Source organism: Protomyctophum parallelum (assembly GCF_964188405.1).
Source record: "Protomyctophum parallelum genome assembly, chromosome: 13".
Taxonomy (NCBI): Eukaryota; Metazoa; Chordata; class Actinopteri; order Myctophiformes; family Myctophidae; genus Protomyctophum; species Protomyctophum parallelum.
The window spans coordinates 34663330-34688352 of NC_139708.1; the positions used below are offsets into that span (position 1 = coordinate 34663330).

Below are 25023 nucleotides of genomic sequence, written 5' to 3' on the forward strand. Positions count from 1 at the left end.
TGAAGGGGATTATTGCATCGATTTGTTAGTAGCTAATCAATCAATGAATTTAACCACCTAAAGGGGAATTGTTGTGATGAGGGATTAAAATAAGTATACCGGTAGTTTATTTATCAAAGAGCTATAGTAAAACAAAAATGTGCTATGTATGGTTTCACTTATGTGGAAGATTGTATATATTCTACAATTCTAACCCTAAACCTAACCTAGTGTAAACAAACAAACACACACAAAACACACACACACACACACACACACACACACACACACACACACACACACGCACACGCACACGCACACGCACACACACACTTTTGTGAACTCTTTTCTTGACCTTTGTTGGTTTTTCCTTTCTATCCTGATTCCTGACTTTATCTTTTCTGCTATCATGATTCATGAATGGAACACCACCTGTAGAGGGTGAGTCACACTCACACACTCTGACATGCACTCACTCACACTCTGACGCCCAACGCCTGCTGGTATGCAGGCTGGCTGCAGCCTGTTACCCGTGATTGATTGACCGTCACGTTGCATGCAACTTCAGAAGGAAATAAGGACAACTATTAAAGTGTCACATTTCACTTTGTTGCCAAGATACAGCTTCATCGTCATCATTCATCATCTTCCCACGCGTAAAAGGATGAGGATGTAATTCTCTTCTACAGAACTGAACAATGTTTCCGCCTAGTTCATGTCATGTTGTTATTTCCTGCACGGCTGCAAACTACTAGCGTGGACATTTCATTGTGCTCCCTCGGCGCTCGTCAGCTTAAGTTTGGATCACGCCGATTCAATTCGCCGCCGTCGTTTGATTGGTTAATTAAGATAATTTGTTCAGGCTGCGCTCTCGGTGACATTTTTTGGCAAAGCGATATGATTACCGACGGACTGGACGCCCTCCGGTGATCTTGCATTGAATCACGGATCTCTCCTCTCTCTCTTGACAGATCTTGACAGAGATCTTGCAGACAGACTTGGCGTCTTATCCTCCCACGCTTTCATCATTGCGATGTCCACAAGAAAGCATCCGTTGTCACCGGATAAACAGCAGACTAGAAACGGAACGTCAAAATATGTGTTGTCGAGAGAAGCGTCTGTTAACGAGTATTATGATGTTGTTTTCAAGGTGTGTATTGCTCTTTTTATCATATCATATAGCGTACCGTATTTATTTGCGTTTATGTATACTACTTGGTTAACAAGCGGCGGTGAGATGTTCAGAATCCTGTCCGTGCAGCGGAGGAACAGGTGTCTTATGCATGGTTGGGTGGACCTGCACGCTGCAGATAAGAATCATCATTTTGTTTACAGTTTAATGTGGTGTTAGTGGATACAAAAAAAGGCGTTCAATCAATAATGTGGAAACTAAGAAGTCAAATGGACATGAATGCTTTCTGTTATTGTAGGCTAGTCTAGTTGGCACTGCATGGCACTGGCTGTTTCTAATGTCGCCCTACTGTGATGAACACCCTATACTTACTAGTACATATTTACATTTGTTTATGGCAGTACAGTAGGCTAGCTATTACCAAATGGGGACCAAATGCTATCTCAGACATAAGTGAGATGAGATGTACAGTAACAGAATTTACAATAATGCTAAGTAAAAGGATAACAAAAAAGGTGGCTTGTTTCCTTTGGGTCCTGTGTATTGAATTCAATAGACCCCTAGAGTAGACTATACAAGAAATCATCAATACTAGCAGCAGTAAAAGGAGTAATTTACTGTAGGCTATTTACAGAAAACATTGGGGGTAATTTCTTTTGGCAAGCTTCAGTCATGTCTCATTGCTACAGCTTGTAAATCGCAATTTTTGCAACTTTTGTGTGACACTGTAGTGTGACGAAGTAGACCATTCATTTATGAAACAAAAACATAAGAAGTTGAAATATAAGGTTTCTGCCTGACAGCGACAATATGATGCTCTCGTGTTAAATGGGCCCACCCATGGTGATTTGCAAATATTTGCTGAGGGAGGACTTGATGCACCTTGCCAATAACCCTCCCACCAGAAGTGCCGGTGTTTGTTCATCTCACTGTTTTCCATAAGCCCAGAGTGATGGAATTCTAAAGGAAGAAGTCCTATTTCGTGTCCCTGGGGGTTTCCCAAATCTATCACTTTGCTCGTTACATGGTTGCTAGACTGTGCAGTCTTACTATGCATTTAGGGAGGCCTATATATATATATTGTGTTCTGCTTGTTATGAGCAATCCTGTTGGTGGATTTTGTGATTACACATCAGTCCCTCAAATCTATTGTATTATATCAAGTATTGACAGAAGCAGAGAAAAATAAAAAAGCAGTCAAAAACAATGGTTTGTGGTGTACCCATAGGTTGTATCACAAGAAACCCTTCATTAAAACTCTTGAGTTTAACAATAGAAGAAGGCAAGCGGACAAATTGAGCTTGAGAAATGTCATACAATGTATGGCATCGCAAGCTCAATGCATCGTCTGACTCAAAGCTCTCCGTTGTGAAAACATTGTGAAATCACAACACATTCGTGTTGTGATTTCACGATTGCTTCACATCCCTAGACGGAGCTGTAACTAGCAATAGTTTTTTAAGACAAGAAACAATATGGAACAATAACAGACTCCCTCGGTAGCCTATTGCACTCGTAATGTAGTCGAGGTATTGTTATCTTACACATAATCCATTTTGAGTGTATACAAAATGTAACCAAAGTCCAGTGTCAAACCACTGACACTCGCTCTGTGGTGTTGTGGTCTTGTGTTGCTCTCTAGGTGATGATGCTGGGGGACTCCGGTGTGGGAAAGACGTGTCTGCTGGTTCAGTTTAAAGATGGCTGCTTTCTGGGAGGCAGCTTCATAGCCACCGTGGGAATAGACTTTAGGGTGAGATACAGTCTTCCTCTAAAAGCACCGCTGGAGCCACCGAATGGCTCCACCACGTCGGCCGTGCCTCGAGACGGCTTCGTCCTCACGCAGTAGTGTAAAGCAGTGTTCTCAATCTTCTTTGTGTGAAGACCGCCAAATTGATATGTATTTGGCCGTGGACCCACATCTGAAATTATTTTGTGCCAAGGCCCCCCAGAAGGGAAGATTTGTGTTGAAAAAACAACCAAAATATTCAAATATTTTCTAAATTAGCAGATGTACTTTTAAGCCCACACATCTGCTATTAAAGTACATCTGCTATTGTTGAATAGCTGAAGTGTAAACTATGGCTAAAGTGGGCAGAATAATTGCATTATTATCTATTTTTGCTGGAGCCCCCTCCCTCAAGGACGCCTGTGGGTCTCTGGACCCCATTTATACTGTACAATTCTATTGTACTTTTTACTTTACTTGAGTATTTCCAATTATTGATACTTTATACTTATCCTCTATACATCTCAGAGGCAAATGTACTTTTTTTTTTACTATACTACATTTATTTCACAGCTTCAGTTGCTTTGCATATTAATTATTAATCAAATATATTCTAAATTCTTTAAAAAATAGATCTTTCTACAAGCTCACAACTGAACTTGCAATTTTAGGGTTTACTTAATGATCGTAGTCAGAAAACATGATATAAACATTCTGAAATGGCCATTCTGCATAATGGATATTTCTATTTTTGAATAGAAATAACTTTGAATGCAGGACTTTTACTTGTAACAGAGTATTTCTACATTGTGGCATTGACACGTACTGATAAAATCAGTACTTCTTCCACCACTGTCATATTCCTGTTCTGTCAACTCATTTGCTGTTTTACCCTTTTTCTTCTTTTTCTGTGCTCTCGTTTCACATTTAAGTGTTTGCACAGGGTTTCAAAACGGCGTTTCATCTACAATTCTACATGTTCATGCCCTTTTATAAAGGAAATGTAAGGTCCCTGTAGAGTGTAGACTGCTGCTTTTTTCAGATTTCTTTGCTTTCAGAAAAACGGCGGCAGCAGCATAGCACAAATGTCTGTCTCCAGGAGAAATTAGGGACTTAAGCAACGACTGTTTTCAGGACTGCTCCGCTAGGCGGAAGTATGGCGGCTATGACTCAATCGCCGTAGCTGTCAAAATCGTTAAGCGAACAGCCGTAGGCGACGGGTTCCCATCGCTTTTTGGTTCCCATGGTGACGATGCGTCTATGCAGCATGTGTCAAACATAAACACGGACATTGAAAAAAAATAAACACCCCGTCGCGCATCAGCTAACTTGCCGATTCGTTTTATTTCTTCATTCAGAGCATGCCAACACATTACACAGCAGAAGAGAGAGGTGATGGAGCAATCGGTGTAAATGTATGACAGTTTATTTCAATAAACATATGGTTATGACATGGTGTTGTAGACACTACGTGGAAGTGTAGGTTCTGCCGTAGTTGAAAGGCGTATATCTTTTCTACGTCCGAGCATAGACATGGTAAGTTTAGTGTTAGTTTAGATTAATACACGATAATCAACATTAACACTTTAATTTAGAACACAGCCAAATCAAATCATAGTACCTACGTGTTCAATCAATTATTCAATCAAAGCAAACGGCACAAACAATATTAGTTTGCCTCTTCTACACAAATTACTGTTGCGTGTTGCCATTCTAGGCCAATCGGAGGCAGGCGGTGCGTTACCATGTCTATGCTCGGACATAGAAAAGATATACGAAGTAGAAAGGGCTGCATCGCCATCGAGCACTGATCAATTTCCGGTTGCCGGAGCGGACTGCCGTAGCTTTGCCTAAAGTCTGCCTTGCTGTGTAGAGGCACAGAGGGTTGGAGGAACTAAACTGTCAGACAAGCTCTCACCTTCCCGCGGATATCGTGCCACCTACTAGCACACGACACATGCAAGACATAGGCTACATACAACCGTCATTCTCGAACAGTTTTGGCTTCAAGGACCCTCAGATAATAGGGGGTCCCCAGGAAAAGTAGTTAATATAGCATCATTTTGCCTTAACCACTTAATCCATTTATATGTTGGCTATTCAAAAATAGCAGATCTACAAGCTTGGACATCTATGTCTGATAATTTTAGAAAAATCTTGAAAGTGATTTATTTAATTTTTTTACAAAAATATATCTTTTTTTTTTTTTTTGCGGGCTCAACATATTTTCAGATGGGTGTCCGTGGCCAAATGCACATCAATTTGGCAGTCCTGGACATGAATAAGTTTGAGAACCACTGGTCTAAACGATAAACTATACATCCATTTGAGCTCCTGGATTCATCCATTGAGCGCAGAACCGGAGGTGGACTGCTTGACGTAACGTTACAGTGGCTGATCAACTCCAGACGCTGTGGTCCCCCCCCACTCCATCCATTTCCCTCCATTCAAGGCTAAACACTCAACGCTAATAGGGTTTGGTTTGAGGAGGAAATTGTGTTGCATTAGGCGTAGTGATGTACCGTCTTGTTCTGATGGCAGTGGGGACATTAGGGAGCGTAATGTTTTGACAGATCGAACCACGTTGAGACAGTTTATCCCGTAAAATGGACATTTTACTTTCTCCTTTAACCCGTTAAAGGGATAGTTGAGCCCCCAAAAATGTATATGGATATGTAATTTTTTGTCGCATTCCTAAAAGTCTCCTTTGTGTTAAAGAAAATAGCAGATGTACAAACTTGCAGCATGGCACGAAGTGACGCACTGTGAGCTTGTACATCTGCTATTTTTGAATAGCCAAGGCTATTAAATGGTGTTATGGCCTTGTATGCTGTTTGACCCTTTAAAAACCTTTTTAGATGGGTTTAGTATTATCTATTTACCGGTATGTGTATTGTGGAGCACCCCCCAACCTTAGTTTTTCACAATGCATGTACTTGTATATCTGTGTGACAATGAAAATCTTGAATCTAAAATGTATTGTGGCCATTGGCTCTTCGGGAGGTCTATTCAATGATTTGCTGGTAAGTTTTAGGCAAAGATCATGTTTAAAATGTAGAAATTATCACTTGTTTTCAAGTTTCATGAGGACATCCATGGCTGCACAGTGAAATCTTCAGTGTTAATTTAATTTAGAGAGTGTAATGGACCTAAATTGGTCCATTTGGGTCAACTCTTGCATTTATATTTTTGAATTAACACTGAGTTACAGTGCCCCTTTTATGATTATGAAGTGGCACTCCTGCTCTATGGCTCTGACTCTTGTGCTTCTCACTATTGGTCAGTGTTTGTGTCTGCTAAATGCTTTAATTTATAAATGAGACTGCACCTGCTTGCTTGCATAGGTAAAGGGCACAGAAGTGGTTTAGAGGGGGGGGGGGGGGGGGGGGTGTGTGTGTGTGTGTGTGTGTGTGTGTGTGTGTGTGTGTGTGTGTGTGTGTGTGTGTGTGTGTGTGTGTGTGTGTGTGTGTGTGTGTGTGTGTGTGTGTGTGTGTGTGTGTGTGTGTCTCTGTGTCTGTGTCTGTGTCTGTGTCTGTGTCTGTGTCTGTGTCTGTGTGTGTGTGTGTGTGTGTGTGTTCTGACAAGCAGACTGCTGTTGGCGGTCTATTTTTGGACCCGTTTCCTCGTAGCTGTTACTCAGCATGCGGGTGTGTCAGAGCAGCCATGTGGGCAGCTCTGTCAACGTCACGAGTGGAGAGGGGAAGTGTAATCCCATGGCAACTAATGGCAGGTTGAACTAAGTCCAATCTGGCAAGGTGGACGACAACTGCAGGTGACGACGGTTAATTGAGAGGGACCCAGCTGCAGACATGCTTGAAGGATGTTTTTGTGTTGTCGCAACAAGCTATGCTCCCACTGCATTTCTGTCAGCAATACAGAAGCTACAGAGTGACTGAGAAAGTCATGCACAACCTTATCTGCTACAGTACCTGCACCACATTCTCTCTCTCTCTCTCTCTCTCTCACTCAGAGTTAATTATTTTCTTTTGATCAATTACTTTTAGTTTTGTCCCCCCTCCCACTTTAGTTATGCTGATTCTTCTCGAACAATAAATTACAGCTTGGTCCCTATTTCTGCGAACCCACAGTTGTTGATCTGTGGAGGTGTAGTAGACCACAACCTCCTAAGAGTCGCCAGCATGCTATCCCTGTTGGGCGACCGACTGACCGACCTTTCGCATTCCCAACAACACTGCCAATGATGTTGGATGGAGCGCCTGTGGAGTTGAACCCCATTCTCCACAGTGGTAGGCAGAACCCCATTATCCGCAGTGGTAGGCAGGTACTTAACCCCAGTGGTTCTAAATGTGAAATGTATGATATTTATGAAAATAGTTGAACAGCATATTTTTTGTTTCGGGTACCATGGCACAAATATTTTCCGATGGGGGGCCTTCGTCTAATACATATTAATTAATATTATTATACAATTAAGTTTGAGAACCACTGCGTTTACCCCATCACCAATCAGACATAGCTATCTTTCTCTCTTTCAAAGGGTGCTTTTTTCTAATGAGGAACAAGGAAGAGTCAGTCCTTTCACTTTTGAACTTCTTCAGCCTGGGAGGAAGTTGTTGCTATTATAGTTGGATTGAGTTGACACTTTTAAGGTGGGGTGAGAGAGCAGGTAAGCAAGGTACAGAGCAAGAGGGAGAAATACTGTGCATCTAGATTCTAGGTGGAGATGCAGCATGCAAGTTTTATCTCTTACCACCTCGCTCATTTTATTTTCCCTCACAAGCATTTTCTTTGTTTCCTCCCACCATCACATGCGTCACTTGCTGCATTCATCTTTCTGTTTTCTGGGCTGTTTTAGGTTAATATTGGCTAGGCAGGAAATGTCAGGGTGCCCCTGACAACTGCAGGAAACTCGAAGTGTTAGTTCTTCCTTCGCATTATTGTGCAATTAAGTCTAATCTCAGGACCTTGTTGTTGTGTGGGTGGTGCAAATTGCTTTCTCCAGCAGCATTTTTCTAGTTTCCTGGGCTACATGCTGCTGTGTCTGTGGCCTTCTGAGTTTGCTGCCGAAATCATCAACTCAGCGTCTAGTGTTCAAAGCCCTCTAATCTTTAAAGGAAACGGCAGGTGGAGGATTTTTTGGGGACCGTGCCCTTAGGACCCATGCCAGAATATTCAATTTGCACATGCACAAATTTAATATTTGCCTCCTGTTCACTTCCGAAGGGGCAAATTAAAACGGCACTGGCAAAAGCTAATTCTCTTCTGCTGCTTCATGTGGGGGTTGACTTTGAATGTTGACATAAACTAATGGCAAAGGAGTGTGTGTAGTTGATGGCACTTGGTTGTCATTTGCCTTTATTCACATGTGTGACTGTGCCCTTATCTTTCACATTGGGCCAAATTAAAATGCCTCTGTCTTGCATCAACTGCAGACGTACCTCAAATACGACGGGCCAAGATAAAGCAGTCAATGCAACGTAATGTCATTTTCTTATGTTTATGTTTGGCAGACAAGGCAGCATCATTGTTTGCTTATGAGAAGATGTTGGATTTTTTTTCTTTTCTTTCGTTGGTGGTAAAAAACACATTGCTTCCTTCTAGGTCCAGTCCTGGCGAGGGGGTGGTTGGAGTGGAGGGTCCCTGGCACAAAACATTTTCTGATGGGGGGGGGGGGGGGGGGATTGTAATATATCATTTTGGGGGTCCTTGGCATGAACAAGTTAATTTTGGGGGTCCATGTCATGAACAAGTTTGAGAAAAGGCATTTGTAATCCGATGAGGGAACCCATGCACTGCGCACTCGTCCGGGTTTTAGGTCTACAAGCTGTAGCACTGGCACTCCGTCCTGTGTGTGTATATACAGTATGTGGGTTGAGTTCCTCTTTCTCTGCCCCTCAGAATAAGGTGGTGACTGTGGACAACTTGAAAGTCAAACTTCAGGTAAGAACTCTTTTAATGCCATACTTAGGCCCTACACCATGAATTATTGTCCCATTTTCGTTTGTGTTTTTGAGGCTCCTCTCTGTCTTCTATCTGCACAAATACCCAATTTTCAACAATCAGGCCTTCTCATATAGGTTTTTATGGAAATTGGTTTCGGAACAGGCCAACTGATTAGGTGGTACCAGGGATCATGTATCGCCCTACTTGGTATAACCCCTGCCCCTCTGGCCTCTTCAGTCCTAAATTAGCATTTCCATTTTGTTTACAATGTCCGCCATTGTTGATTTTCACTTGATATTGGGGATGGGATTACCAGATGGGTTGCTTCCATTTTCCTAAACCTACTCATGAGGTGATCAAACAAAATGAAACGGTCATTTGCAAACACTGTTTGACCAAGGTCTACACTTACACCTGACATGTTAATTATTTGCATTGCTAATCCTCTCAGATTTTGTCAATTCAATTCATATTTAGGCTCTGCAGGCAGGGATATTTGCCCACATGCAGGGCTTATCTAAAGCAAACAGCTAGCACCACATCCTGCTCATTCAACTCAGCTGAGTGGGAGGAGGCAATTTGCCTCTTGCGAAGGCCTATGCCATGACAAATGGCGTCTTTCACGCGGGGGCCTCATTCATGATGAAAGTGGTGGAAAATGGTGCCATCTTCATGCTGTGACTTCATAATAGCACTTGTTTGAATGATTAGATAGTATTGTTCAAGATTCCTGGTGTGTAATTATGATGTTTGTTCCAGATCTGGGATACTGCGGGCCAAGAGAGATTTCGCAGCGTAACGCACGCCTACTACAGAGATGCCCAGGGTAACACCTGCTCTTATAATACTGCACTTTGCACTATGGTTTGGTTTTTCTGTAAATAAATGCCCTACTTGATGATCAAAAGTAACAGTTTTGGACATATGAGGTTTCCACCCGACAGAGGCGACTTCTTGTGTGTGTTGTGCATGCGACTTATCAACAACTACATATCATTCTTTGTGTGTAGTGTAGGTCTGTGTTAATGTGTTGTGCAATGCATACGTTTGTCATGCATCAACTGACTGTGGAAAAGTACTAAAACGTAAGAAAATATTATTTTTCTCCAAACACGTTATCAAATGTAACTATCATAACGACACAGAGTCACATACAGGGTGGTTTTGTTTATGTTTGGAACACAGTTCTTATATGACTTAATCTAAGATTTCTGTCTGGGAGTTTTACTCTGGTCTATGGAGATGCTTTCCTCTTTTCATACATTAACCTGTTTATTCTTCCCCAGCTCTCCTCCTGCTGTATGACGTCACCAGACAGAAGTCGTTTGACAATATCAGGGTGAGAGCTTCTCATATCCTATCACAGTGGTTCCCACACTAGAGCTTCTCATATCCTAGCAAAGTGGTTCCTCAAACTAGAGCATCTCATATCCTAGCACAGTGGTTCCCCAAACTAGAGCTTCTCATATCCTAGCACAGTGGTTCTCCACACTAGAGCATCTCATATCCTATCACAGTGGTTCCCCAAACTAGAGCTTCTCATATCCTAGCACAGTCGTTCCCACACTAGAGCTTCTCATATCCTAGCACAGTCGTTCCCACACTAGAGCTTCTCATATCCTATCACAGTGGTTCCCCAAACTAGAGCTTCTCATATCCTAGCACAGTCGTTCCCAAACTAGAGCTTCTCATATCCTAGCACAGTCGTTCCCACACTAGAGCTTCTCATATCCTAGCACAGTGGTTCCCAAACCTTTTCATGTCAAGGACCCTCAAATTGACACCAATTATGGATCCCCATTTGAAGCACAGTGGTTCCCAAACCTTTTCATGTCGGCTCCACATAATAGATCTATGTGTTGTACCAACTTGGTTCATTTGCAAGTGTGACTTGCGTCGCGGCAACCACACTGGTTATCATGAGACTGTCACAATATGGCCATATATTAACATTCCCATATATGGTCTTAATATTGATGACATCAGGTATCTCCATATATCGGCATAACAGGGATTGTATTAGGGCATGCTCTGGGACAACCATATTATGGAGATGCAGGTTCTCATAGTAAATGAGACCTATGGTCACACTCATTGTGTTGCCGAGGTCAACTAAGGTCCCATGGGTTTCTTTTGGCAAGTGGTGAAAACATCGTGACAAAATTCAGGACCTAAAAACCCAGTTTACAAATAAATGTCACGCTGGTACCCTGGTGAACCTATATTTCTCCTGCTAGCTTGACTAATATGACTTTATGTTCTCCCTCGGGTCTCTGTCTGTCTAGTCCAGGGGTCTGCAACCTTTTTGGGGATGTTTGAGGGGCGCTAGCCCATCCTATGCCCAGCATGTTTGTGCGATGATTTGATTGGCTGAGCACCCCACAGCGATGATTTGATTGGTTGAGCAATGCACATATTGAGGATAAAAATTAAGGAGAGAAAAGGTGAGGACACAAATTGTGATTGGCCGCTGAGAAGTGAGGACGCCAATTGTGATTGGTCGGAATGTGATGATGCATTGTGATGTATGGTGATAAGGCGTGATAGTCAGTGTGCCATGTCAACATACATTTTAATGACACCACATAAAAATTTCCAACATATTTAGATTGTCCATGAAATGACTTTCTCTTTTTAAATATGTTCTTTTACATTGTTATGATGATCATTAGACAGAGCAATATCCTAACTAACAGAGTTCATAGTTTTAATGAATGTAGAATTATGTGCAGGATGTATTTTACATACAAATGTGAGGTACTTCATTTATTTGACTAATCCTCTACTATGCCAGTGTGCCAGTGATCACCCATTGGAGTTGAGTGCACGGCATTGAGTCGAATTTCCTCCACTTGCCATTTTGATTAGTTAGTCAGTCCACTTTCCACTTGCACTGTTCAGACCTTCTCTACACATTATCTAAATACGTTTATCAGGTCTTTTCCATTATGGGCACTAAATGGACACAGACTGTCTGTACTCGTATGGCAGCGCGTATAACTGGTATTGCATTCCCTATTTGCATCGTTCCCGAGTAGGCTGGCCGGTCTAGTATTTTTAAATATCTCTTAAATATATATGTATGAATTTTCCATTTTTACCAAGCAGCGAGCTAGATAATGCTTTGTACTAATGATACGTAGCTTGCGGAGTTAGTTCAGTCAGATATACTAGAGGGCATTCATGCCGTGCTCAAAGGCGCATACTATACTCAAGGGGTTAATATGCTGCATTACTATGTGGGTGTATAAGTGTGTGCAAGTCCCACAAATCATTCGCTGATGTGGCAGTCATGTTGGAAACAAGACTGCAAGGTCTTTTGTCGGTGCTATCCTTTTGGATAAATGTGCTTTTGACTGTACCATGTACTGTTTTTGCATTTGATATTGTCTAATAAAATAATCAATCAATCAATCAAGCTGACCAATTGGGCGGGCTACTTAAGCTCACTAGACTCATGCTCTTCCTGCCTTCCTCCAAGGAAACTTTGAGAAGGAAAGGCAATGGTCACGTGACTGGGCTGCGCCATGACACTTTCATGGACACTCATGGGAGCCAAACTCGCACCGGAAGTTCAATGAATACATGGCAGTGAATGGAGCCAGCTGGACCAGCTCATAACAAATATTATTTCTGAACAATTGAGACCTTTATCATATAATCGGTTCAGGAATATAAACAAAGACATATCACAGGTTGGTTTCTAATCACTTACTTTTCGATGTGCACAGTATTTAATTTCTGGCTCCGAGGTATCACGAGATACTTCTCGCGATACTTGGTACGTTCAGAAAGGTACTTTGTGCTCTTTAGATACCATACCTCTATAAAAATTACAGTGTACACATCGAAAAGCAACACAGCAGACAATGTGTAACATGTCTTTTTCCAGAAGTGATTACTTTACAAAAGGTCTCAGTCATTCATAAATAATTTGTTCATGAGCTGGTCACTGAGCTCTCATTGACTCCAGTGCATTCTGACGAACTTCCAGGTAATTTGGCTCCCATGAAAGCGTCCATGAAAGTCTCATGGCGCAACCCAGTCACGTGACCATTACCTTTCCTTCTCAAAGCTTCCTTGCCTTCCACTGCATATGGTTCCTGGTTGTTATGTGATGTTTGCTCCCACCCTCACCTCAGCACCACCGGTGGATTCTGTTATTTATGTCCCCCATGAGGTTTTATTGTTTATTTATCTTCCTGCTCTTAATGTTTTATGATGGTGTTTAATCGCGCTGAGCAGGGAGAAAATGCAGCAGAGCCGAACGCCAAGATAAATAATATATGCACATTTGTATTCTCATTCTATAATAAATATTGGTTAAATCTATTCTTGAGTTGTCTGACAGAAATCCAATTTACAGTAGAAATTATTTCCTCGACTGCGAAGACCAAACGGCCCGGGAAGTAAGGGGAAGGGGTGGTGGTGGACCAAATGACAGAAGCATGTTGTGGCCGTTGGGCACTGGGCAGAAACCTTGTATCTCCATATTTACATTTAGTTTTTTCTGTCATTTAATGCCCTACTTCATCGTACAGGAGGGTATTTTAAGTAGTTAAAATAACCAACTACAGGCTCCCAACGCGCGTTTTGAGCTTTAGATCTGCTATTTTCGCTCCATTTCCTGAGCTGTAACGGTTTTGATCATACAAGGTTTCCATCCGACTAGTGGCAGCGTTTAAAAAGAGTGAGGCAAACGCTGTCTGGTTAGACTTAACAGTTAAGTGTGGCTGTGCGTCTGTCGTCCATTCTCACTTCCTCCACGTTAAGCTTGCTTGTCATGAAAAAAGCCACTCGAGCTGAACGGTACACATCGTTCCTTTTTGAAACGCAGAGCCCCCCCAACTTGGCGCTCCCAGGGGTTTAGAATGTCTCCTCTTTGGAAACTGTTATCACTCCATTCGCAACTTGTACAGCGTCTGGTTCAGTAATGAAAAGACGCACTGTTGTAGGTAGGTTTTGTGAGGACATGCAGTACAGTGACTCATCCTCTTGAGTAATACAAAAGCAGAAGTTTTACCTTTTTAACCTACTCGTGTAGTATGATGACAAAGGACTCAGTATGCCTGTTTATGTAGTCTTCTTCTACCAAACCACTCGGTTTGCACAAATCTCGCCATGCACAAATATTAATGCATGCCATAGAAAATACACACACACACACTACATTACATGCTTCCAATTTCCATATCTACCGTACAGTTTGCATTTGTATTATACTATGCTATTGCGCAACATTTTACCATTTGTTTTAAGAGCTGTAATGCAAATTACATCACATTTTCCACATTCACGAGTGCACACACACACACACAACACACACTGAATTTATTATAAAACATAACTGATAATTTCACACAATAACCCATTAATAATCAATCCATATTTTAGGCATGGAAGGTACTAAAAAATAAGTCATTTTGAAGATTTTGAAACATTCTGCTATTTTAAATATTGCTGCACGTCACTGTTGTGTGACATGGTATTAAACAATGCTAAAGTGGTCAGTTGATTCATAAACAATGCTGAAGTGGTTTAAGTTCATTCATTAAAAAACACTTCTTAATTTGATTAATCGAAAAAGTAATTGCTAAGAAGATAACCGATTGTTGCAGAACTATACTGATCTCCTTCCTCCGTCTCCCACTTCTCTCTCTCTCTCTCCCCTGTATGTGTGTCTCTCCCCTATATGTCGGTCTCTCCTGTATCTCTCTGTCTTTCCTATATCCGTCTTTCTGCATGGAAGGCTTGGCTCACTGAAGTCCAGGAGTATGCCCGGAAGGACGTGGTCGTTATGTTGCTCGGCAACAAGGTGAGCAAGCTTCTCTTTAGCATCGCAGAAAGATCAGAATGAAACGATTTGACCTGTAATACAAATGTCTCCATTCGCCTCATCCCCCACCACACATGGGCTTGCTTAAACATGTATACTGTAAAAGGGGGAAAAAAGAATGTATACTGTACCAATTGTATAATAATTTATAACTTATTTGACACAAAAAAGTGTAGGCCAGTGGTTCAAACGTTTTCAGGTCAAGGACACGCAAATTAATTTGTATTTGTCTGCGGACCCCCATCAGAAAGGATTTGTCTTGTTAAAATGTTTCAACAATATACTAAATAAAGTTAGGTTAAGGTCATTTGTTACATGGAATCAGTTTTTGCTGTTTTGATATTTGTTTTGTATCGTGCATAACTGCATATGTAATGACACTTTAAAATTTACATATTTCAATATTAGCCGAAATAACAAGTCTGTCTTCCAACCTGTGTTTTGGTGGATTTATGGTAAGAGAATAGGCAAATTGTTATGGTATTTACTGCCTCTGTAGTCATCGGTAGTACAGAAATATTCAAATTATGTTTTGTCTTTCTTTTTTTTTTTACATTTAACAGACTTATGTGATTGCTTAGCGTTGTTTCCTATACATAATTTATGATAATTAACCACCAATGGCTATTTAGCCATAATTAACATGTCCAAATGGTTACTCTGCAAATGTCCTCACAGCTGAATCTGATTAAATATTCATTTTCACACCACCAAAACGCCACCAAAACGCAAATTGATATTGCTATTTGCTATAGGTTTTTCTAGTCTACATTCCCTCTAAACACCAGTGTGTGTCTCTGTGTGTGTGATATGTCTCCCCCTGGTGGTTCTGGTGGACTCACGCTTCACCCTGGGGTCACAGCTGTGTCACTCATCAGTGTTGCCAGATTTAGCAAAAACAGGTCTATGAAAACGAGCCCAAAAGAAGTGACTATAGTTTCCAGCATCAACTCATCATAGATCTCTGATCTCCGCCCCCTCGCCGTGACGTGGGGCAAACTGAACCAGAGCTGAACTGTGTGAATGACAATTCACACGCTTTGCGTTTGTAAAATTACTCATTTGCCGACTAAAGATTGAACGGAAAACTAATGGAAAGACGAGGCTTACGCTCAACATTATGTACAGCTATTAGGAAGAGAGCTTTATCTCCGCAAAATCGGGGATATTATGAACACACTCGCACACAGAATGGAAAGATGATTTTGACAGCTACTGCCCAACTTTCAAGCCTACAACAACTGATACCTTATTTAAGAAACAAACTATTATAGATTTGATTGCCCATTTGCCTATGATAACACATGGTAGGCTATGATTCAAGAACACTTATTACACTTATTAATCTCCATGTTAACTCTGTTCATTGCAAATGGCTGATCTGCAGCTCACCAGGGTATATATTGGCTATATTTTAATAAGCTACCGGTAGTTAATTGATAGTTGACCTACTTTTACGTCTTTTGCAGAGAAGTGACGTTTTGGCTATTTTCTGGGTGTTCATTTAAACAAATGAATACATTAATCAAGAACACTTTAACAAGATACAATACAATGTTGATCGGGTGGTTTTTAAAGTTAAATCTGTTGAAAATTGAAAATAGCTGATCTGCAACCTCACTACTAGGTTGTAGATGGATTACAATTATACTAATAGTGTTATAAAAATCATGACATGACCAGCTAGACACTCAATTAAAATAGAAACCTCATTGATTATATAATGCGTACTTGATTGTTTGATAAAAAGTCCAAATAATAAAATCTTTCCTTCTAAAGTCCTTCTGTTATGGCACAAGTATGAACCGAGCAAATCTGCACCATTAAAGTAGTGTAATAGCTTGGAAAAGTCACTGTTTAGGTTACAAGCTCATCATGTCACTCTAGCAAAGTGATTGATCTGTGTCTCTCCTAGGGTCCTACTTGCCCCACAACAAGGATGCGGGCTGGAAGCGACAAATGTTTACGCCCTTTTGGGATATTTTGCTGGGCCCTATAGACTACTGTGGCCACATGAGCCCTTTAAACCTATATACATTGGCCATTTGAAATATGTGGAATCTAATGACACAAATCCACTGGCATAAAATATTTTCAAATGGTGGTCTGCAGAGTACATCCATCCATCCATCCATCTTCAACCGATTATCCGTAGTCGGGACGCGGGGGCAACGGCTCCACCAGAGAGCTCCATACTTCCCTCTCCAGAGCAACATTAGTGACTTCCTCCTGGGGGATCCCGAGACGTTCCAAGGCCAGTGGATCGTCTGCGCCTTGGTTTTCCCCGGGGTCTCTTCCCAGTGGGACGTGTCTCGAAGACCTCCCTAGGGAGACGCCTGAGAGGCATCCTAACCAGCTGCCTGAACCACCTAAGCTGGTTCTTTTCTGCAGAGTACAGACAAATGCATATTAATTAGGGGGTCCTTGAACCTCTGGTTTAAAGAACATTAGGAAACAAGTCCACATAAGCAACTACACATAAGCCCCCAAAAAACGCAAGCCGCAACCACCTAATATTTACCAGTAAGACGCCTAAGACAACGTCGCCCTTTAGGTACCCTGTACACTCAAGAAGGCATGTCTTGAGTGTACAGGGTTTGATGAGATCAAATCAACATATGGAATGTCAGAACATGTAAGCTTCATATACGGGGACCGGGACATTCTCTTGAGTGTACACTGTACAGGGTTTGATGAGGTCCCAGGTACTGCCGGGCCTGTTGAGAACTGTAGTTTTCTCCGGCTGCCGGCAGTAGCTCCAGGCAGATGCTGCAGCAGGCGGAGGGGAACGCGCCTGAGCACGACATGAGGGGAATACACAATTTCATAGTAAATGCGACCTACTGTATGGTTGCAACTACTGACTTTACTGAAAAACAAGCTCCAAGTCACTTCTAATAAGCAGCAGAAATGGCAACACTGCCAGTGAGGGTAGGGGCAGGGTGGAGTGAGACTGGGCACATTCGATTCCAAAAGCTGAGCTGTTGTGGTGCTGCTGCTGCTGCTGTGGTGATGCTAATATTGCATTCATCTCGTGTGTTTTGGTGGATTTATGGTAAGAGAATAGGCAAATTGTTATGGTATTTACTGCCTCTGTAGTCATCGGTAGTACAGAAATATTCAAATTATGTTTTGTCTTTCTTTTTTTTTTTACATTTAACAGACTTATGTGATTGCTTAGCGTTGTTTCCTATACATAATTTATGATAATTAACCACCAATGGCTATTTAGCCATAATTAACATGTCCAAATGGTTACTCTGCAAATGTCCTCACAGCTGAATCTGATTAAATATTCATTTTCACACCACCAAAACGCAAGTTGGATGATTTCAACTTGTTATTTCTGCGAATGTATTCAAATATGCACATTAACTCACGGAATATGCATGATACAAACCTCAGGATCAACTGAGAAAGGTTTGGTGCACCTGATTATCAAATTGATATTGCTATTTGCTATAGGTTTTTCTAGTCTACATTCCCTCTAAACACCAGTGTGTGTCTCTGTGTGTGTGATATGTCTCCCCCTGGTGGTTCTGGTGGACTCACGCTTCACCCTGGGGTCACAGCTGTGTCACTCATCAGTGTTGCCAGATTTAGCAAAAACAGGTCTATGAAAACGAGCCCAAAAGAAGTGACTATAGTTTCCAGCATCAACTCATCATAGATCTCTGATCTCCGCCCCCTCGCCGTGACGTGGGGCAAACTGAACCAGAGCTGAACTGTGTGAATGACAATTCACACGCTTTGCGTTTGTAAAATTACTCATTTGCCGACTAAAGATTGAACGGAAAACTAATGGAAAGACGAGGCTTACGCTCAACATTATGTACAGCTATTAGGAAGAGAGCTTTATCTCCGCAAAATCGGGGATATTATGAACACACTCGCACACAGAATGGAAAGATGATTTTGACAGCTACTGCCCAACTTTCAAGCCTACAACAACTGATACCTTATTTAAGAAACAAACTATTATAGATTTGATTGCCCATTTGCCTATGATAACACATGGTAGGCTATGATTCAAGAACACTTATTACACTTATTAATCTCCATGTTAACTCTGTTCATTGCAAATGGCTGATCTGCAGCTCACCAGGGTATATATTGGCTATATTTTAATAAGCTACCGGTAGTTAATTGATAGTTGACCTACTTTTACGTCTTTTGCAGAGAAGTGACGTTTTGGCTATTTTCTGGGTGTTCATTTAAACAAATGAATACATTAATCAAGAACACTTTAACAAGATACAATACAATGTTGATCGGGTGGTTTTTAAAGTTAAATCTGTTGAAAATTGAAAATAGCTGATCTGCAACCTCACTACTAGGTTGTAGATGGATTACAATTATACTAATAGTGTTATAAAAATCATGACATGACCAGCTAGACACTCAATTAAAATAGAAACCTCATTGATTATATAATGCGTACTTGATTGTTTGATAAAAAGTCCAAATAATAAAATCTTTCCTTCTAAAGTCCTTCTGTTATGGCACAAGTATGAACCGAGCAAATCTGCACCATTAAAGTAGTGTAATAGCTTGGAAAAGTCACTGTTTAGGTTACAAGCTCATCATGTCACTCTAGCAAAGTGATTGATCTGTGTCTCTCCTAGGGTCCTACTTGCCCCACAACAAGGATGCGGGCTGGAAGCGACAAATGTTTACGCCCTTTTGGGATATTTTGCTGGGCCCTATAGACTACTGTGGCCACATGAGCCCTTTAAACCTATATACATTGGCCATTTGAAATATGTGGAATCTAATGACACAAATCCACTGGCATAAAATATTTTCAAATGGTGGTCTGCAGAGTACATCCATCCATCCATCCATCTTCAACCGATTATCCGTAGTCGGGACGCGGGGGCAACGGCTCCACCAGAGAGCTCCATACTTCCCTCTCCAGAGCAACATTAGTGACTTCCTCCTGGGGGATCCCGAGACGTTCCAAGGCCAGTGGATCGTCTGCGCCTTGGTTTTCCCCGGGGTCTCTTCCCAGTGGGACGTGTCTCGAAGACCTCCCTAGGGAGACGCCTGAGAGGCATCCTAACCAGCTGCCTGAACCACCTAAGCTGGTTCTTTTCTGCAGAGTACAGACAAATGCATATTAATTAGGGGGTCCTTGAACCTCTGGTTTAAAGAACATTAGGAAACAAGTCCACATAAGCAACTACACATAAGCCCCCAAAAAACGCAAGCCGCAACCACCTAATATTTACCAGTAAGACGCCTAAGACAACGTCGCCCTTTAGGTACCCTGTACACTCAAGAAGGCATGTCTTGAGTGTACAGGGTTTGATGAGATCAAATCAACATATGGAATGTCAGAACATGTAAGCTTCATATACGGGGACCGGGACATTCTCTTGAGTGTACACTGTACAGGGTTTGATGAGGTCCCAGGTACTGCCGGGCCTGTTGAGAACTGTAGTTTTCTCCGGCTGCCGGCAGTAGCTCCAGGCAGATGCTGCAGCAGGCGGAGGGGAACGCGCCTGAGCACGACATGAGGGGAATACACAATTTCATAGTAAATGCGACCTACTGTATGGTTGCAACTACTGACTTTACTGAAAAACAAGCTCCAAGTCACTTCTAATAAGCAGCAGAAATGGCAACACTGCCAGTGAGGGTAGGGGCAGGGTGGAGTGAGACTGGGCACATTCGATTCCAAAAGCTGAGCTGTTGTGGTGCTGCTGCTGCTGCTGTGGTGATGCTAATATTGCATTCATCTCGTGCAGCCCTGAGACAGCGGCTATAGCTTATGGCAAAACACTGGACATACTGTAAATGTCTCATGTGGCGGGCATTACCTTGTCTGTTTGTCTTTACATTGCTCATAACTAGTGCCCCATACTTGTTCTACAAGTTACGTGCTTCTTGATTATATGATAATCGGGAAGCACGTTTTAAATGTATCAACATGGACATTTTTCTAATGTAGTTTTTATAATTGACTAAATCGATTGGTCTGATTCAGCACTCATGCCCTATTTTGTGATATTTATTACAAACTATTAAACTGATTAGTTGTATTAACTGTTGCACCCTTTGTCCTAACAGTCCGACATGGCTGCAGAACGCGTCATAAAGACAGAGGATGGAGAGAGGCTGGCTAAGGTACTGTAAGAGGATCTCTCACACTCAACACCACACTGTACAATTACTCTACAGTGTACAAAAGTCTTGTATTCAGAATGATACTTGAGTACAAAAGTATTGAGCATCGAAAATATACTTGCGGTGCCATGAGTAATAGTACTTTCATCAAACGTTTTGGTAAACGTAAATGGCCAATCTGCAAGCTCAAAACTCTTCGATTGGCCGAAGTATTAATTAGGCTTAAATGTTTAATGTATGTTTTGTAATAATTGTGGTGGAGTAAAAGGTACAATGGTGGTGGAGTAGAAGTAAAGTATAGACTAATGACATATGGTACTCAAGTGAAAGTAAAAGTACCTCAAAATAGTACTTAATGTACAGTACTTGAGCAAATGTACTTACTTTATGTTTTTTTTAAACAGAAAAATAGCAGATCTACAAGATCACTGCTATTTTTGAAAAATGTGCAAATCTTTGAATATATATTCTTTCACAGTGAACGTGAACAAATATTTACTTCTGGGGGGTCCCTGGAACAACATATTTTCAGATGGGGTTCGGCGGCCAAATGCATATAGTTTTTTGGGTCCTTGACATGAAAACGTATGAACTACTGATATAGAAATGGTTTTGATGCTTCCTCAATGAAAGACATTCCAAATGGCTGACTGTTCTCCTAATACTTCTTCCATCTCAGGAATATGGCGTGCCATTTATGGAGACCAGTGCCAAGACCGCAGTCAACATTGAGCTGGCCTTTCTCGCTTTAGCAAAGTACGTCTTATGAATACATGAGATCAGATGCTCAACCATACAATTATTTGCCACAGAATTCTCCTTTTTCAACAGGTTTCTTTTTGAGAAAGATCTTTTGGAGTGTGAGATTAGTATGGAACTCTTCAGGAGCCCGTCAGTCATTTAGGTCTTGTTTGACTTCCACCATTTCAATCTGGACATACCTCTGTTTTAAAAAGACTCAAAGAATGGAGATATTTAATAGGCAAACAGGATTTGGGATATCTTAATGAATTAATGAATTCAAACTCATTAATGAGACTTTCCAATTGCAATGCCTTTATGATCAATATGACACAGGTCATCATGGCACACCATTATTTTGGTAAATAATTACTTTATTGAATTTCTTGACAGATCTTCGTCAGGTCAGTATGGTACTGTCGAGGTGCGTGCAAATAGGTATGCTCAATATGAAGCACAGTCACATTTAACCACTTTTACTTTCAGCGTGTCACTCTGCAACCCGTTGTGAGCTCATACATAGGCTATTTCCTCTCAGCCTCTCTGTCGCCCTTGGAGATAAAATCAATTCCATGCCCCCTTGAGAGACGCTTTACCTATAATAGAGAGGCCAATAACATTCAAATAATTGTCTTGTCTTGTCGTCTTCAACAGCCTAGTGGTGCTTTGAATGAGTATAGGATAGGAATGGCCTAGTTTCTCAACAGCGGGTCCCGGCACCACCAGGGGTCCGACTCGGTCACTCTTGAGCAGTGTTGTTACTTTTAAAAAGTAAAGAGTTATAGTTATAGTTACTTATCTAAAAAAGTAATTAGTTACTTTACTAGTTATGAAATTATGAAAGTAACTATTTTCAAGTTACTTTACTTTACTTAAAAAAATAAAAAGGTCCTAACATTATGAAATGTAGTGGAACAAAAAAACATGGTGCTGTGCAATATGAAGAAAATTAATAATAATCAAAAAAAAAATGACTACACTCTTCTTACTCCGTAAAGTTATTAGTTAACAATACTATTTTGGCACTATTCAAGTAAATCAACTACACTCCTTTGCCAGACTTGACATTACAGAAAAATAATGTCAAAAACATCTTCAACATTGGCAAGCAAACAAAGCTCAGCCTCACAAAGAGAAACTATCAGTAAAGTTTTATTTACCTCTCTGGCCATTTTGAACAAAAAAAAAAGATGGATAAACTTAAAGTGCTTTCAGCCTCAATAAGCACATTGAGATGCTTTTCAGTAAGGCTGCTGTATGTGCAATGCACAAGAGGTATTTAACAAAAGAATGGCTTAAGCCTTACACAATATCCGCATTTGCCATTGTAGCGTGTGTTACTGGTATTATAATTATTTACCTCACATCTGGCCATTTTGAACAAAAAAGATGGATAAACTTAAAGTGCTTTCAGCCTCAATAAGCACATTGAGATGCTTTTCAGTAAGGCTGCTGTATGTGCAGTGCAATGCACAAGAGGTATTTAACAAAAAAATTGCTTAAGCCTTACACAATATCCGCATTTGCCATTGTCGCGTGTGGTACTGGTATTATAATTTTCGTTCAACCGGCGTTTACTGTTTAGTGTCTAGTGTGTATGCATTACAAGGGTTTGTGTGACTGTGTTTACCACAGCCAGTAAGACCCGCCCTACTCTGTCAGACTGTCTGATTGGCTTACCCTGAAATCTGGCCCTACGTTAGCCAATCAATGACCTCTTCTGCGACGTGCTTTCACTGCTTTGTTCATGTTAGGGTGTGAAGCCATGTGGGTTCAGAGGCTAGTATGAGAGGCAGCACAAACGAAACTGTCAACACAGAGCGCTCTCTCTGCAGTCAGCACAGTGACGCCTGTATGACAGATAGACTCACGGAGCTGCATGGCGAGACTTTTCACTTGGATCACATAAGTTGACATAACATAATAACGCCATAACGCGGTTAACACACGCACAGTAACTATAACGCCGTTATGGAATGGGGAAATGTAAAGCGTTATGTTACAAGTTATTGCAAATAGTTTCGTTATGTAACATGATGTAAGGGCGTTAGTTACAACACTGTTCTTGAGTATAGAAATGTATCCAAATGAACCTGTTGTACCTTTTGACACTCCTTGATTTTACAGTGTAGTTTGGGGTCCCAGAGATAATGGGGGTGAAAAAAAGAAAAACATACCAATTTGGGATCCTTGGGGTTGAGATTGAGAACTATATTGGGATAAAGAGTGATGTAGTTCTCTCACCGTCTTCATTTGTGATAGTCATTTCAGGTGCAGATTGGATCAGATCACTGTTTTGTACTCCATCCCACATGCTTACCTCCCTCTCCTCCCACTCCTGCTACCACCCCCCCCCCCCCCCCTCTGTGTTCTCCATATTTCCTCCAGAGAGCTGAAGCAGAGAGCGGCACAGCAGACCAACGAGCCCAAGTTCCAGATCCATGACTACATTGAGTCTGAGAAGCACAAGTCTGGCTGCTGTGGTATGGCTTAGCCTCCCCCCCCCCCCCCCCCCCTACCCGCCCAACCACGGCCAATTCATTCTTGGACGTGCAACTGTGCCAATCTGGGGAGGGCGGCCATTGTCCCTTCTCTAAATGAGCTTTTATCTGAGTGACGACGCTTCTGAACTGGGGGTTGGGCAAACCCTTATCTAAAAATGTGAATTGAGGTTTATAATGTCAACCGTATAGAACTTTGTGTGGTATTTTGTGATGACGGCTGTACCGAAGCAAACCGAGTTAGAGGAGTTCACGTCTGGAATGCTGTATCCATCCGCAGACAAAACAAACTAGACAAAACGCCACCATGGCTTTATCATGAAATGCCTGACAAATGTCTGTTTTTATATCGATGTATATCAAAGGGTGTACTTTGTTACATCTTGTGTACAGGTAACTTATTTTGGTTTTATGAATCACCTGACTGTTTTCAATTGAATGGGTACAGCATTTCGCAGTGAGGTTGTGTTAATCGTGAGTACATTTTTAACAGGAGGTGAACTGCACTCCACGCTCGCCTTACAGTCACTGTTAACGCCTTTGGGATTTTTTTTATTATTTGCGTCTTTGAGGATTATGTAAATTTGTATGCATTTCTTTCTTTATTGTCTCAGTGTGATTCTAGCTGGTAAGATTCCTGTTTATTTCCGTATAATGCTGGTGTTGGGTAGAATAAAGAATCACTGTTTTCACTGTGTCTCTCTTTGTACTCAATTCAATTCAGGATCATTGATGCCTCTTTAACCTGATGATCCCCACGCTGGGCAATATTTTGGGCGGAAGTTACCGCTCAAGGAAGTGGTGTTGACACTTTACAAATCAGTTTACATTCTCCATGAAAGTGTTGTGATTGGTCGAAAAAAATTGTGTCTGGGGGAAATTCATCTAATGGATGTTCCGGCTCGATACTTCCGCAAGGTTGTGACCAGGCTTTTCTCTTCGCAGATGAGTAAGGCTGGGACCTAGGCTAGATGATCCCTATTCTGGGATGAGTAAGGCTGGGACCTAGGCTAGATGATCCCTATTCTGGGATGAGTAAGGCTGGGACCTAGGCTAGATGATCCCTATTCTG

General features: G+C 41.4%; 1 protein-coding gene across 2 annotated transcripts; it reads left to right on the top strand.

Annotated features, from left to right (window-relative positions):
* Nucleotides 1–317: 317 nt before the first annotated feature.
* On the top strand, nt 318–24648 carry LOC310868430 (ras-related protein Rab-37). 2 transcript variants are annotated; one of them, XM_083778883.1, is made up of 10 exons: nt 318–420; nt 961–1129; nt 2754–2864; nt 8700–8741; nt 9504–9570; nt 10031–10083; nt 14494–14559; nt 20653–20709; nt 21389–21465; nt 23839–24648. In XM_083778883.1, exons 1-10 carry the CDS (start codon nt 389–391, stop codon nt 23942–23944), a joined length of 780 nt encoding a protein of 259 aa, XP_083635009.1. In that variant the 5' UTR covers nt 318–388; the 3' UTR covers nt 23945–24648. The 2 variants fall into 2 exon arrangements, with proteins under 2 accessions (XP_083635009.1, XP_083635008.1); XM_083778882.1 differs by lacking the exon at nt 318–420 and adding an exon at nt 534–651.
* Nucleotides 24649–25023: the final 375 nt, after the last annotated feature.